The sequence below is a fragment of the Callionymus lyra genome, chromosome 10 (assembly GCF_982586985.1).
Source record: "Callionymus lyra chromosome 10, fCalLyr1.hap1.1, whole genome shotgun sequence".
In the NCBI taxonomy this organism is placed as follows: Eukaryota; Metazoa; Chordata; class Actinopteri; order Syngnathiformes; family Callionymidae; genus Callionymus; species Callionymus lyra.
In genome coordinates this window covers 13,043,878-13,057,138 of record NC_141827.1, presented here as the reverse complement: position 1 = coordinate 13,057,138, position 13,261 = coordinate 13,043,878, and the positions used below count along the sequence as shown (strand labels likewise).

Below are 13,261 nucleotides of genomic sequence, written 5' to 3'. Positions count from 1 at the left end.
CATTAACTGCTCTTCATTAGCCAAGATACCTCTGTACACACACATATGCTAACGCTAGCAAGAGATGAAGGTTCATTCAAACCTATACCAGCATTATCACCTGTTGTCTCCCTCAATGTCCTCCTCGGTTCCCCCCGGGATCAGGTATTCCCATCTTTGCATGTCACAGTGTATAACTGGGCATCAGACTAAATAGCATTAGCTCTCACAGATAGGCATGAAAAGCAATCTTCCAAATATGTGCGTATATTGAGGCATTACTATCTATGGATGCTTGCAAAAGAAATGACTGACGTGCAATTTCACCTGGAGGAGTGGGGGGGGGTATACACCTTTGGGAATTCATATGAGGCAAGGTCGGACAAAATGAAGCTGGTTATCAGAGGCTAATATTCTCACTTCAATGCAAAGCAGCTGTATTTTTTAATTTGTCCATTTATCAACGATTTGTTCAGGCTTTTCCTTGATTTTCTGGAACTCCTGTTGTGTTATCAGTTTTATCTTGACCTTTAAAGTATATACTTTATTGAATATTGTTTTGATTGTTTAAGCACTTTGTGACCCTGGTCTGGAAAAGCGCTATATAAATATAAATGACTTACTTACTTACTTACTTATATAAGTACCTTTTAAAGCCTGCTCTCAATTAAAACTTCATACATACAAAAACTATAATATCATTTTTTCTAAAGCCAACTCTTTCCAAAGCTAACGCATCACATTAGCATGGAGTGTTGACTTGGTTATAAAAAAAAGGATAATAAAAAAGTAAAAGGACTTAAGAAGTGCCAGAGTAATGTGTAATAAGTTGACATTAGGAACAGGCACGTTATACACTCAGTTTATCTTCAATACAGTAAATATAAAAAAACACCAAGTTAGGAAAATATTTTGTTCTTGTGCCGTATTGACCATAAAACAGCCCAAAACGAACACGTCGAGTCAGTGAAGAGTCCAACAGCCAGGAGGAAATTAAGCTGTTGGCCTGGAAGAGCGAGAGAAGGGAGAGCAGTTTTAGATAAAGGGGTGCATGACAGAAGCCTGGGGCGCGACTGCTTCTCTCTTTCCTCTCCTCCAACTAATTGGCATGTTCCACATCTGCAGGCCCTTTGAGCAATTGAGGAGCTAGTGGAACCATGAAGTCCAAGCTGCATGTAGATCTGTACGCCGTAATCGCTTGTACAAGCAGTCACATGATCACAGCCGTTACACCCAATTCAAAGAAAATATATTGTGTAGAGGTCAAACAAGAACTGCGACTTTTACCTTTTTAACCTCATTAAAAACATTACATTTTACAGACTTCCTTAAGATCTACTGTGATCTATCATTACAATCTTCTCACTAACCCCATTTTTATTTTTACCCCCACCCTTGTTTTATTTCTTTGACAAACTGCTCCACTATCTACAAATAACGTTACATGAGGCCACCATTACTTTTTAGCACTGCAAATTCCCCTATACTGTATGGTAATTGGTTTACAGTTTGCAAAATATTCTTCTATATCAAGGTTCGTGTTTAATACACATAAAAAGATAGTTCCAGACCCCCGAGACTGCAAAATAATGACATTTCAGGATTTAATTTATAAATTAAACGTATTGGTAAACATTGTTTAAACACGGTTCAGATTGCTTATTTGACAATTCACTGTAAATCAATTATATGAGTTAAATACAGCCTACTCGTTGTTTTTATTAATACAATAATTTGGGTACCGACCTGCTTAATTTGTTTTTTGAAGATTAAATAAAAATAAATAAAACCTATTTTCATGGTTGTTGACAATGACCTTCATTTAATAATAAGGAAAAACTTTGAGATGCAAAACTACATTAAAAAAAAGTTAAATGTACAAATGAAGAAGATATACTTAGTATTTTCCGTCATCATTCATATCATATATAATGACAATTAAAATACTACTAGCTTTTAATTTGACACTAGCATACATAGAATCAACTAAAATTTCTAAAAGTTCTAAGTGACATTTAATTTAAAAAACATTGATTTCTGTAATTCTGCTTAAAATTGGAGCCCAGATAGTGACACTTCCTCTCAGTGTAAGCAGTTAAACCAGAGTGTGAATATTCCAGCCCTGAGATAAGGAAGGGGATGCTTTGTCCTGTTGCACTCTGGGTAATGCAGCTCTCCATTGTTGGCTGACAGGCGCCATTGAGGAGTTGGTTTTAGCACTGATAGCATCACCACACTGCATGGACACAGCGGCAGATAAAAAGCCTATCCAACATGACACATGCATGCCGACACCTCGCAAACAAGCCTCACAATCTGCCGATCGGGGGGTGAAAGCAGGAAAGCGGCGCCCTAAGACCAAATGAAGACAAACCAGATAAACATGCTGAGGTAATTCTAGCGCTATCAATGGAATCCAGGGGGGAGGGATGAAGCAAATTGAATTATCTCTGTCTATCATGTTAACGGCATCGGTCACTGTGGAGACATGTCACAACAAACCACTTATCTCCAACGAATGTTTCCAGGTTCTTGGAAAGTTGAATACAATGTTTTATTCCTCATGTATTTTCCTGCCATTTTGCCACAGCTAGTCCCATCCAGTTCTTGAAAAACGTCACCACCCCCTCCTCGCTAACTGTGAGTGGCCAATCAACAATCAGCGCTGGCCAAAGAAAACCTGTTATTTTCGACCCCCGTAATCATTTCCATCAGATGCCTTGCAGTCACTCACATTCAAATGACGCATGGAAGCTCGCCGCAGGGCATCAAGCAGACAGACACGAATGACAACGATGACATAATACGCCGCCAGAAAACAAGCACCACCATAACCAGTAGTGGAGAACACTTACCAACAAGGACATTTGAGGGCTTTTGTAAGGCGCCGGCTTATTGACCAAACAGACAAAGTGTCGGTTTCATACTTACACAGACACATGACTCAAGTTTTCAGGATTTTTTTGGATTTTCAGTTAAGAATTGGTCAGTTACACACTACATTTCCTAGTATTTGATGGTGTCGTCAATTCAATCTCACACACATTTCTAGAGGCCTTTGAGCGTTGTGAACACCAAATTCAATGGTAGCTTGACCAAAAACTTAGATCCGAAAAGATCATCGTTTATCTCATGACATGATGTGCACATGACTCCTTTAAGAAGTTTGTATATGTTCAGGCTTTCCCTTGATTTTCTAGAACTCCTGTTGTGTTATCAGTTTTATCTTGACCTTTAAAATATATACTTTATTGAGTATTGTTTTGATTGTTTAAGCGCTTTGTGACCCTGGTCTGGAAAAGCGCTATACAAATTAAAATTACTTACTTACTTACTTACATGGCTTTCCAGCAACTTATTAGAAGATGGGATGGAATTTGTTGCAAACAAATGAGGAAATAAATGAATTAAGGTGAATATATATTTATTTTGTAAAAAAACATTTTCTCCCTTTAGTCCACAACATCACCATCGTTTAGATTAGCATTGTTGTTTTTCTCAGCTAAGTTTACGATTTTCTGCCCCCTGATCCTAAACTGTATTGATTTGTGATTATTTTGTCTATAAAAGATATGTCAAGTAGAATTATAGCTGCTCAAACTATTTACGCAACTAAATCATAGCAGTTAGTGCATCGATGAATAGATGGTTAGTCCATAAATCGTGAAACCACGAATTAGAAACCAGGTCTTACTGTGTGAGAGAAGCCAAAGGCATCAGATTTACCCTTTAAAATACATTTCATGCGTGCTGACTGCGTGTTGCTGCCTGGCCCGCAGAATTTCTCCGACTATTGATTCCCATCTTCTGAGGCAGAGCGATCGATCAGAGGGATTTAGACACGGGAGCAACTCTCTCTCAGGCTTCTTTGCAGGCTAACACACTTCATCACAGTTGGATAAACCTTCGCTAGCTGCTCTCTCTCGTTCTCTCTCTCTCTCGCCTTCTCCACACACCGGCCAAAGCTGCAAGTTTTCTTGAGTGAAACAAGTTGAAGAAGGATTGGAAATATAAAGGGGGGGTGTTTGTTCACACAGATTTAGCAATAAGCATTCAAATAATTGTTAAAGAAACTTGTTAAGCTGGTCAAGTCAAGATGACAACAAAGTACTCGACTGTATTAAATAGCACTTTTATTTAACTGAAATACAGAAATAGCTTGTGATGGACTGATGACCTTTAAGAGGATCAGCCTCCATCACAAAGATTTAAGAAGGTGCAGAACTGCAGATGTATGAAAAAGTCATGAAAAGAGATAGAAGGTAAGTTTAGGTTAGTGAGTCAGGTTGAGATCATGTTCAGCAGAATCCGAGTTTAAGCAGTATTGACACGGTTCTAATCAATCAAACCAGTGTTACCAAACTGCAATGAGTGATGGAAACATCTCTAATCTGGAATTTTACTTTTAGGGCTTGAGCAGATGAGAGTTAATTCTAGATATACGTATATAACCCGAGGTTCTTGACCGTCTCATGATCTGAGCAAAGGAAGAAAAACACAAATGTGGAGGGAAGTACACATGGCAGTATCTTCAGAGTTAAAGATTATTGTCAACTTTCCATTTACGTGCTTCATGTTTGTCACCTTTTCTAAAGCAAAGTCATAGCAGACTGTTGACTGTTATCACCCCGGTGTATGATAAAGAAATTAAAGGATTTTTTTCCAGTCAATTGCAGTAAGTAGGGATGCAAATGATCGAGTAATTCATTAATCGATAGTTGTTTCATCTTGTAGATCGATGATCGATCAATTGATAAGCTGCAATTTCTTTCCGAGAACCAGAATTTCCCTCTGAATAGGTTCTTTCTACTGTATACGAAACATAAAATGCTAACTTATGATATAATTAAATAGAAAAATGCAAATCAAATTCCATAATCAAAGATTTATTCTGGGCTCACTTGAGGGCAGGGAATAACATTTTGGTAGTACATAATAGACTCATCTCTCATCTGCCACATTGGAAACATTAATAATAATAGTAGTTATTAGTAAGTAAGTAAGTCATTTTTATTTATATAGCGCTTTTCCAGACCAGGGTCACAAAGCGCTTAAACAATCAAAAACAATATTCAATAAAATATATACTTTAAAAGTCAAGATAAACCCCCCTTGAACTGTGAAACGTGATAATCAATTAATAATTTGCATACTTAGATGTAAGCATTGACAAGAAATGTCAATGTGACTTTGTGTTTACAGAATAAACCTATAGAACTGAGTTTAATGAGACATTCAAATGTGAAATATTCAACCAGTGGATGCCACGACTAAATGTATTTTCTCCAGGAGGAATACTTAATTTGGTATATGTATTTCATGATCATTTTGAATATGTTAAATCATCTAGTGTTTTTTAACATGTTATATTGGCAAAAATCGTAATACAATAGAGATAATTTCCTGAACTCGTGGTCTTGACGTACTATGAAAGGGAAACCGCGCAAGAAAATGATAATTAATTAATTCAACATACTTGGAAATCACTCCGAGTGGTGTATCGCTATAAGAATGAAATAAGAGTGATATCACAGACAATTATTTTAAATTACAAATTTCCCCTTTTCTATAAAAGATGGAAAAATGGGATTATTTATAACATGGTGAAGCGTTTACCGAGATGAAACAAAGCTCCGCTGATGTGCTCCTTCATTTCTGTCTATTTTAGCAGACGAGAAGCGAACCACGGCCGACCATATAAGACTAATATATTCTGTGGCTAATGGAGCTGGTGCTTCCAGAGCTGAGAGTCGTTAAAATGATTCTCACTCATTTTCTCTGAAGAGCCAATTATCTCAAAAAAGAGCTGTTACGAAAGAAGCCCCACATGGTCAAGGGAAGCAACCCCAACTTTTGCCATCTCATCAAGGTCAAACGCCGAATGAAGAAAACGCCTCATCCCCGTGTTGTTCGGCGACTTTTTCTGCTTCTCAAGAACCCAGTGTTTACCGATGAGGAGTGACTAGTGTCTGACAACAGCCGGAGAAAAGAGAAGATACTTTATATACGTGCCGGAGAAAAAAAGATGGAGGGGAAAAAGAGAAAGAAAGGGAGAGATTGTGTTGTCCTCTGATGAAAGGCTTGATTGATTACGACTGATGATTGCAGTAAATGGCCTGGAAGATGGCTCCGTCTCCGTTTCCTTTTCCCATGCTCTTAAACCTTCTTCCCACTCTGACTTGCTGTCTGGCGTCTTCTCCCTCGATCTGCGCCTCTTTTTTGTCAGCCCCCCTCTCCCGGGCTTCATCATAGCAGCCCATCAGTGGAGCGCCTCTCTCGCCTGATGGCCCAGCTATTAGCGCTAATGCATTTCAAACGTACAGCAGCTGCCATGTCGCACGCTAATAGAACGCACACGTCTTACTACAATCTCCGCCGTCACGTTGTCCTTTTCCTTTTCGGCCTCTCTAAACTCTCATTTTTGTCGCGCATTTAATCAACCTTGAGTTGTGTGTGACAATGGTCATTTATTGGTCATGCTTGACAGGCAGTAAGTGGTTAAACTGGAAATTTAACTACACATCATTGGCTAATGTTCAGAGAAGCTAAATTATAGCTTCTTATAAAATAGCCACATTCAAAGTGCTCTTTAAAAACATTGAATTAGACGTGTATAGACACATTCCTGAAGGTCCCAGTTTATGTTCTAAATTGTGTACAGATTTTAAGAGGTTTATTTTACTGTTTAAATAATGTTTCATTGAAATAATGGAGATCATAAGGGATGAAGAGGAGAGTGCAGCCAGGTCGAGAAAGAAGAGTCAGAGAAGGAAGAGTCAAAGATAGAAGAGTGAAAGATAGAAGAGTCCAGGATAGAAGAGTCAGAGATAGAAGATTAAGAGTTAGAACAATCAAAGATAGAAGATTCAGAGATAGAAGAGTCAGAGATAGAAGAGTCGGAGATAGAAGTGTCAAAGATAGGAGAGTCAGAGATAGAAGAGTCAGAGATAGAAGAGTCGGAGATAGAAGAGTCAGAGATAGGAGAGTCAGAGATAGGAGAGTCAGAGATAGAAGAGTCAGAGATAGAATTATCAGAGATAGAAGAGTCAAAGATAGAAGAGTCAAAGATAGAATAGTCAACGATAGAAGAGTCCAGGATAGAAGAGACTGAAATACTGTAAAAGAGTCAGAGATAATAGACTCAAAGATAGAAGAGTCAGATATAGAAGAGTCTGAAATACTGTAGAAGAGTAAGAGATAGTTGAGTCCAGGATAGAAGAGTCCAGGATAGAAGAGTCAGATAGAAGAGTCAAAGATAGGAGAGTCAGAGATAGAAAAGTCAGAGATAGAAGAGTCAAAGATAGAAGAGTCAGAGATAGAAGAGTCAGAGAAAGAAGAGTCAGAGAAAGAAGAGTCAGAGAAAGAAAAGTCAGAGAAAGAAGAGTCAGAGATAGAAGAGTCAGAGATAGAAAAAGATAGAAGAGTCGGAGATAGAAGAGTCTGAAATACTGTGAGACAACAAACCAAAGCGAGAGAGGACAGATGGTTGAGACAAAGGAAAATAAACTGTTAAAAGACTAGTTTGTGGTTATTGTGAAAAACTACGCAATGATTGGTCCTGCTGGTGATCGGAAATGAAAAGAATAAATAAACAAATTCTCGTATGAGTTTTGAAGCTTGACATGTTGTCACCAGGTCATGTTTGCAGAGCACGCTGAACTGTTACAGTATTCAGAGTCAAGACGTTCGTCTGCGAGGTTGCAGGTTCTTCTGCAGTGAACCGGCGCAGAGGCCACAGTGCTCCGGGGCCAACGGTTACACAAGTGTCACACAAGGCTGGAAGCCAACCTTGAGAAATCATCAATCCAACAATTTAATCTCTATTTCACACACCATTTCATTCCAATGGATCCAAAACCCTGAGCAGCCATCACAGCAGTTGTTGTGGTCAACATTTTGACTTGTCACTATTTGAGAGACACAAACAGGCCAAGACAGGTAAAGACTGTTGGCTCAATAAGCTCTCGTAACCATTATATTTTTCACTCTTCATATTCCACATTGTCCCTCTTTTATTTCCCAAACTGTCTGACATTCTCACACAGTTTAGAAACTTTCAAGAACCTACATACTTTTAATAAAATTTGAAATTCTTAACTACTCACCCCGTAAAATATTGTGTTTTGGTTTCTGGGTTAGCGTGAGAGTTTTGTTTTGGATGTTGAACAACGAAAGAGAAGAACAGAGTTCCTTGTCAGTCTGGTACGCTACAATATATCCACGCTCCTCTCTCTGTCCATTGTCTCATTTATAGAGTCTTGTTTGCGGAATATTATTTGTTTTTGTTTATTTTTGCTCCTTTTTCATATACTGGAGTTCAGTAGGATTTAGACATACTGTTCAATCATAAAAGTAATAATAATAATAATATACATCGTATTTATTTAGCGCTTTTTGGGGACACACAAATAATTTTGATAACAGAAGGACAGGGAAGACAACTAAGAGAAGGCAATTTTGAACAGGTGAGTCTTGAGGAGTGATTTGAAAGTCTGGAGTGAGTCAGAGTTCCAAATGGGTTGAGGGGGTGAGTTCCAGAGTGTGGGCGCAGCAGCAGAGAAGGCTCGGTCCGACAGTGAGACCAAATTAGGTATTATTTCCAAACTTTTAATTCATCCATTTATTTCAATCCAGATGTTGAATCAAAACACCAGCATCTTTTGACGGACGGACAGACAGACAGACAGACAGACAGACAGACAGATAGACAGATAGACAGATAGATAGATAGATAGATAGATAGATAGATAGATAGATAGATAGATAGATAGATAGATGGATAGATGGATAGATGGATAGATGGATAGATGGATAGATGGATAGATGGATAGATAGATAGATAGATAGATAGATAGATAGATAGATAGATAGATAGATAGATAGATAGATAGATAGATAGATAGATAGATAGATAGAGATAGATAGATAGATAGATAGATAGATAGATAGATAGATAGATAGATAGATAGATAGATAGATAGATAGATAGATAGATAGATAGATAGATAGATAGATAGATAGATAGATAGATAGATAGATAGATGGATAGATGGATAGATGGATAGATAGATAGATAGATAGATAGATAGATAGATAGATAGATAGATAGATAGATAGATAGATAGATAGATAGATAGATAGATAGATAGATAGATAGATAGATAGATAGATAGATAGATAGATAGATAGATAGACAGACAGATAGACACAGCAACACAGACGATAGATTCATAAAACAAGAACAAAGTTCAATAAAAGAACAAAGTGCAAGATGACAACAACCAAGTATAAAGAAGTGAGTCCAGCTTCAACCACAGAGCCAGCGCTCCTGATCGACCTGTTGACACTCCTCTTGGACACATTTCCACCCCAACACACAACAGCATAAAACACTGGCCACCACAGACTGGTAGAACATGGAGAGGAGTTTCCTGCAGATGTTAAATGATGACGTGTGAACTGGAATAAACATAAAGTAGAATGTGATTGTATAATATAACATGTGCCACCCAACCAAAAAGTAACTGTTAAATAGTGACCAAAGGCACGTTGTGCAACAGTGTATCTCTGCCGTACCATCAGAAAGTACCATGAGCACCAATATTACTGCGTTTCCACCCACTATTGTCCTCCAGCCGTCGCTCAAAATCCTCCACCTTCTGTTGGCTCGACAGGCTGCACCACCCGCCTGGTTTAAGATGCAACACATTTCTCCTAATATGCCCAAAGAGCACGCAGCCCTAATCTAATTAGACTGTCAGTCAGCAGAGTGTTCAGCCAGAGAGAAATTAGGAAAGCAAGAAATCTACAAACGTCTCGCAAGGATGTGGCGTATCTCGCTCTCCTCCTCTCCATCTTCTCTCCACCTCTGTCTTTATAAAAGCTCCTGCTGAGATTCATTACCTGACCTCATTATAAAGGCAAATGAAATCAGCTCCGATACATTTTTAATGGAGGAGCATAATTGCGAATTCATTTGCAGCATTTCGCAACAATATGATATATTCCAGCACTTTTCATGGCTGATTAAAGACACACACAGATAAGACGGGGGGGGATGGATTTGGGGTTGGGTGACTGGACAGAAAGTCAGCGATGAAGATGGTGTGGGATCCATACAAATATAAGGAGAACCAACAGGACGTGTGGTCTTGTGGGGGGGACATCTTGGATGAAAGAGGACGCGGCATTTTCCACTTGGGGAGATATCGATGGCATATTGGATACAGATGTACAGCTGTGGTCAGCGTGACCCGAAATCAACGTGCCGCGTGGGCGCACTTTCGATTGAAGTCCCTGGTCCTCGGGCAGGTGGCAGGAGATATCCACTATCTGCCGGCTCAAGATGAAGAGGAAATCACAGCGATGTCCCCGCGGCCCGAGGCGCCGAGCACCTCCAATAATTCAGTAAAAAGTTTGGTGACTAAAGTCCACATTAATGTTGCGACCAGACTACCTTAGCCCTGATAAGATACCAACCTTATGCTGTTTACGTCACAATTTAATCTAATGTTTTTGTGTTCTGACCAGCAGCTGTAACACAAATATTCTAAGGGCCACTGACGTGAAAATCCAACTCTCTGACTCACTCCCATGTTTCAAATGTTGAAGTCTTCCTCTCCAAGACGCAGTAATTCCCTCATCGTGACCATATTTTGACGGACAAGAGGTTACGAGAGCGGAGTCCATCATGGCGTAATGATGGTCTTCACTCCTCCTCCAGCCAGCTGGGATCACGCCCCGCTCTGTTTATACAACGAGTCCCTTTGAAGTCAAGACCTACTGGATTGATGACACGTGGGGACACACCTTGATATTTGACCAATCACAGCAGAGCTGGCGTGGTTATGGTCTCTAGAAAAACAAAAAAGTGTTTAAGTGGGCGGGGCTTAAGTACATTTTGTAATGTACATATCTTTATTAAAAGAGAGTTTTGTACAAACAGAAACGGTAGTACAACAGAGCTCCAATCATTTTAAGAGACACTTAAATCAACACATTAGTTGCCCTTTAAGTTATCTTTTCACTAATGTCTGTTGAACTTAATTGCTAAATAAGGAGAAAACTCAATCAAATTGAATCTAAATTTAGGGTCCAGATATCCAGTGTTAGATTAAAATTATTATACACTATACGTATACGCCATACTTAAATAAACGCTAAAAGATAATCAAAATATAAAGTATAAATTACTCGCTTCATCTAAGAGTTTAAACTTTCGAATACACATTCACAATCAACTATCCACTCAGACTGACACACTGTCTCAAGACAAGCTTGGAACAGAATTAGAGACATGACACCGGTTATTTAAACGTCTGTTTGTCTGCCTTTTCACACCTTGGGTCGTGGATCAAAAGAACGAAGCGGGACACATCCGGGAAGGAGGGGACTAGGAGACAGAAACCCCCACCCAAGAACATTTGAATGATTAGAAAAGGAAACGAATTAGGAAGTACTCTCCACAGGGTATCGTGGAACAGGAAGCTTGAAGGAACCATTTAGCGATAGGGGGAGGACCTCCCGGCCCAGAAATTTGCCTTAAATATAGCGATGATTCTAAAGTTCGAGACCCTTTCTCCCGGGGCTATTGACCTGTACAGTCGCCGGGAGAAAGTGCGAGCGATCGATCGTAAAGCTTGTATTTTGTTTGACTTGGAGAATAAACGACCCGTGACACACTCTCAATTGACCATCTTTCAAAAGCAAAACCATCTTTCTCCACAAAGCGAAGCATTATGACACGGGAACAGGAAGTGACGGCGTGTTGGAGCGATTAGAACGGACTCCTGTTTTGACCGTTTTACCAGGGATCTAACTTTTAGGCGTCATGAGAAAAAATCTATATGATTCTGGTTGGATTCCATATTGGCGTAGACCAAAGACGATCAAATTTTCGAAAATCAGTTAACTTGATCTTTAGATTTGTTAATTATCGCGCAGTGTTTTGAGACGATTGATAAACAAATATGGCCTCATTCTTTGTTTGTATCAACGGGCTTTTCTTCATCTCTCACACATGAATCTTTGTCACTGAACTCAGCCGTGCTTCTCTTTATACGTCAACGCATAATAGAAACTTCCTCATAATTGTTGAGTGAAATCACAGACCTAAGCTGTCTTTTAACATCTATCAGCGGTACTCGACCGGCACAATCACCTTCATGTATTGAAATGACGAGGAGGACAAGATCACTTTTCGTGGACAAGGAAATAGCCATCGGTTCTCTGTACGCCGGCAGAACGGGGCTTTTGACAACAGCTGTGTAAGCAACCGTGAATAAAATGGACTTTGCAGCAAAGTGAGGCTCATAATTATTCCTTTTAAATCAGTTAAAGCCTTTTCTCATATATTCCCCTGGAGGCGCGGGGTTAAAAATCCATTTGCGGGAAGTGTAGCATGACAGGGAGCTCGTCTCCCTGGAGACAGTGGATATGACAGTGGGGAATGAGCATGTGTGTCTTTCCAGTTAAGGCCACGGACATGTGTGGAAGTGCAAGAGTAAGGAGCTGAATGCACATGGAGCGAGCGCACATTTGAGAACTGGTGAAGCATGTGAGTTCACAAACAAAGTGATGAATATAAAGTCAGAGCAATACCATTTCCCCTTTTTTTTTTTTAGATTTCAAGAGCGGATATCACATGGTTTAAAGGTCGGCTGCAGAGAACAGGGGGATTAAAATGAAAAACCAAACAAGCTACTAAAACGGAGGTAAATTATACCAAAGGGACTGAGATTGAAGTTTGATTTCCTCATTTTCTCTGTGATGCTGATCACATTGTCATTCCACCAACAAATGAGTGGGACATTAAGGGGCCTTGAGAGCTTGAGGGACATTGAACTAGTTTCTTCTGACGGAAAACAGAACCGGTTGCTGTGAGAAAAAGAGGAGAGCAAGGTGTTCTACTTTACCGTCACGCCATCTTGCCACACGTGCTCGCTCTGAAGCTGCTCGGCTTCCCGGGCCAGTTTCTGGAAGAAAAACAAAAACAAGCAGAGTGAACGTCGGAGGTCAACGTGCTCGTTGATGGTGTGCGTCACAAGGCGTGTGCATTTTTGATAGGATAAGAGAAAGGTGACCTAGATCCCGTCACAGCGACGTATCCACTAAATATTTCAGCAGAACGAGCAGCAGAGTCGGACGATACCGTCGACGAAACAAAACCGTCGAGATGTAAAATACTATAAAGTTCCATCACATTCAACCGTGCTCTCATGTTGGCTTCAGCTAGCTGAGGCTCGAGCTGTTGAGTTTTCATTTGCTTAGCTTCAGTCATCCA

The 13,261-nt window shown here is 39.6% G+C and overlaps 1 protein-coding gene across 5 annotated transcripts in view; it reads right to left on the bottom strand.

Moving 5' to 3' along the window:
• Positions 1-13,261, bottom strand: part of cacna2d2a (calcium channel, voltage-dependent, alpha 2/delta subunit 2a) — a 165,306-nt gene that overhangs the window by 73,429 nt on the left and 78,616 nt on the right. For all 5 annotated transcript variants that reach the window (XM_087800199.1, XM_087800200.1, XM_087800203.1 and 2 more), the window contains exon 4: positions 12,894-12,953. In XM_087800199.1, coding sequence (XP_087656325.1) covers positions 12,894-12,953 — 60 coding nt within the window. The remainder of the gene's footprint in view (positions 1-12,893; positions 12,954-13,261) is intronic.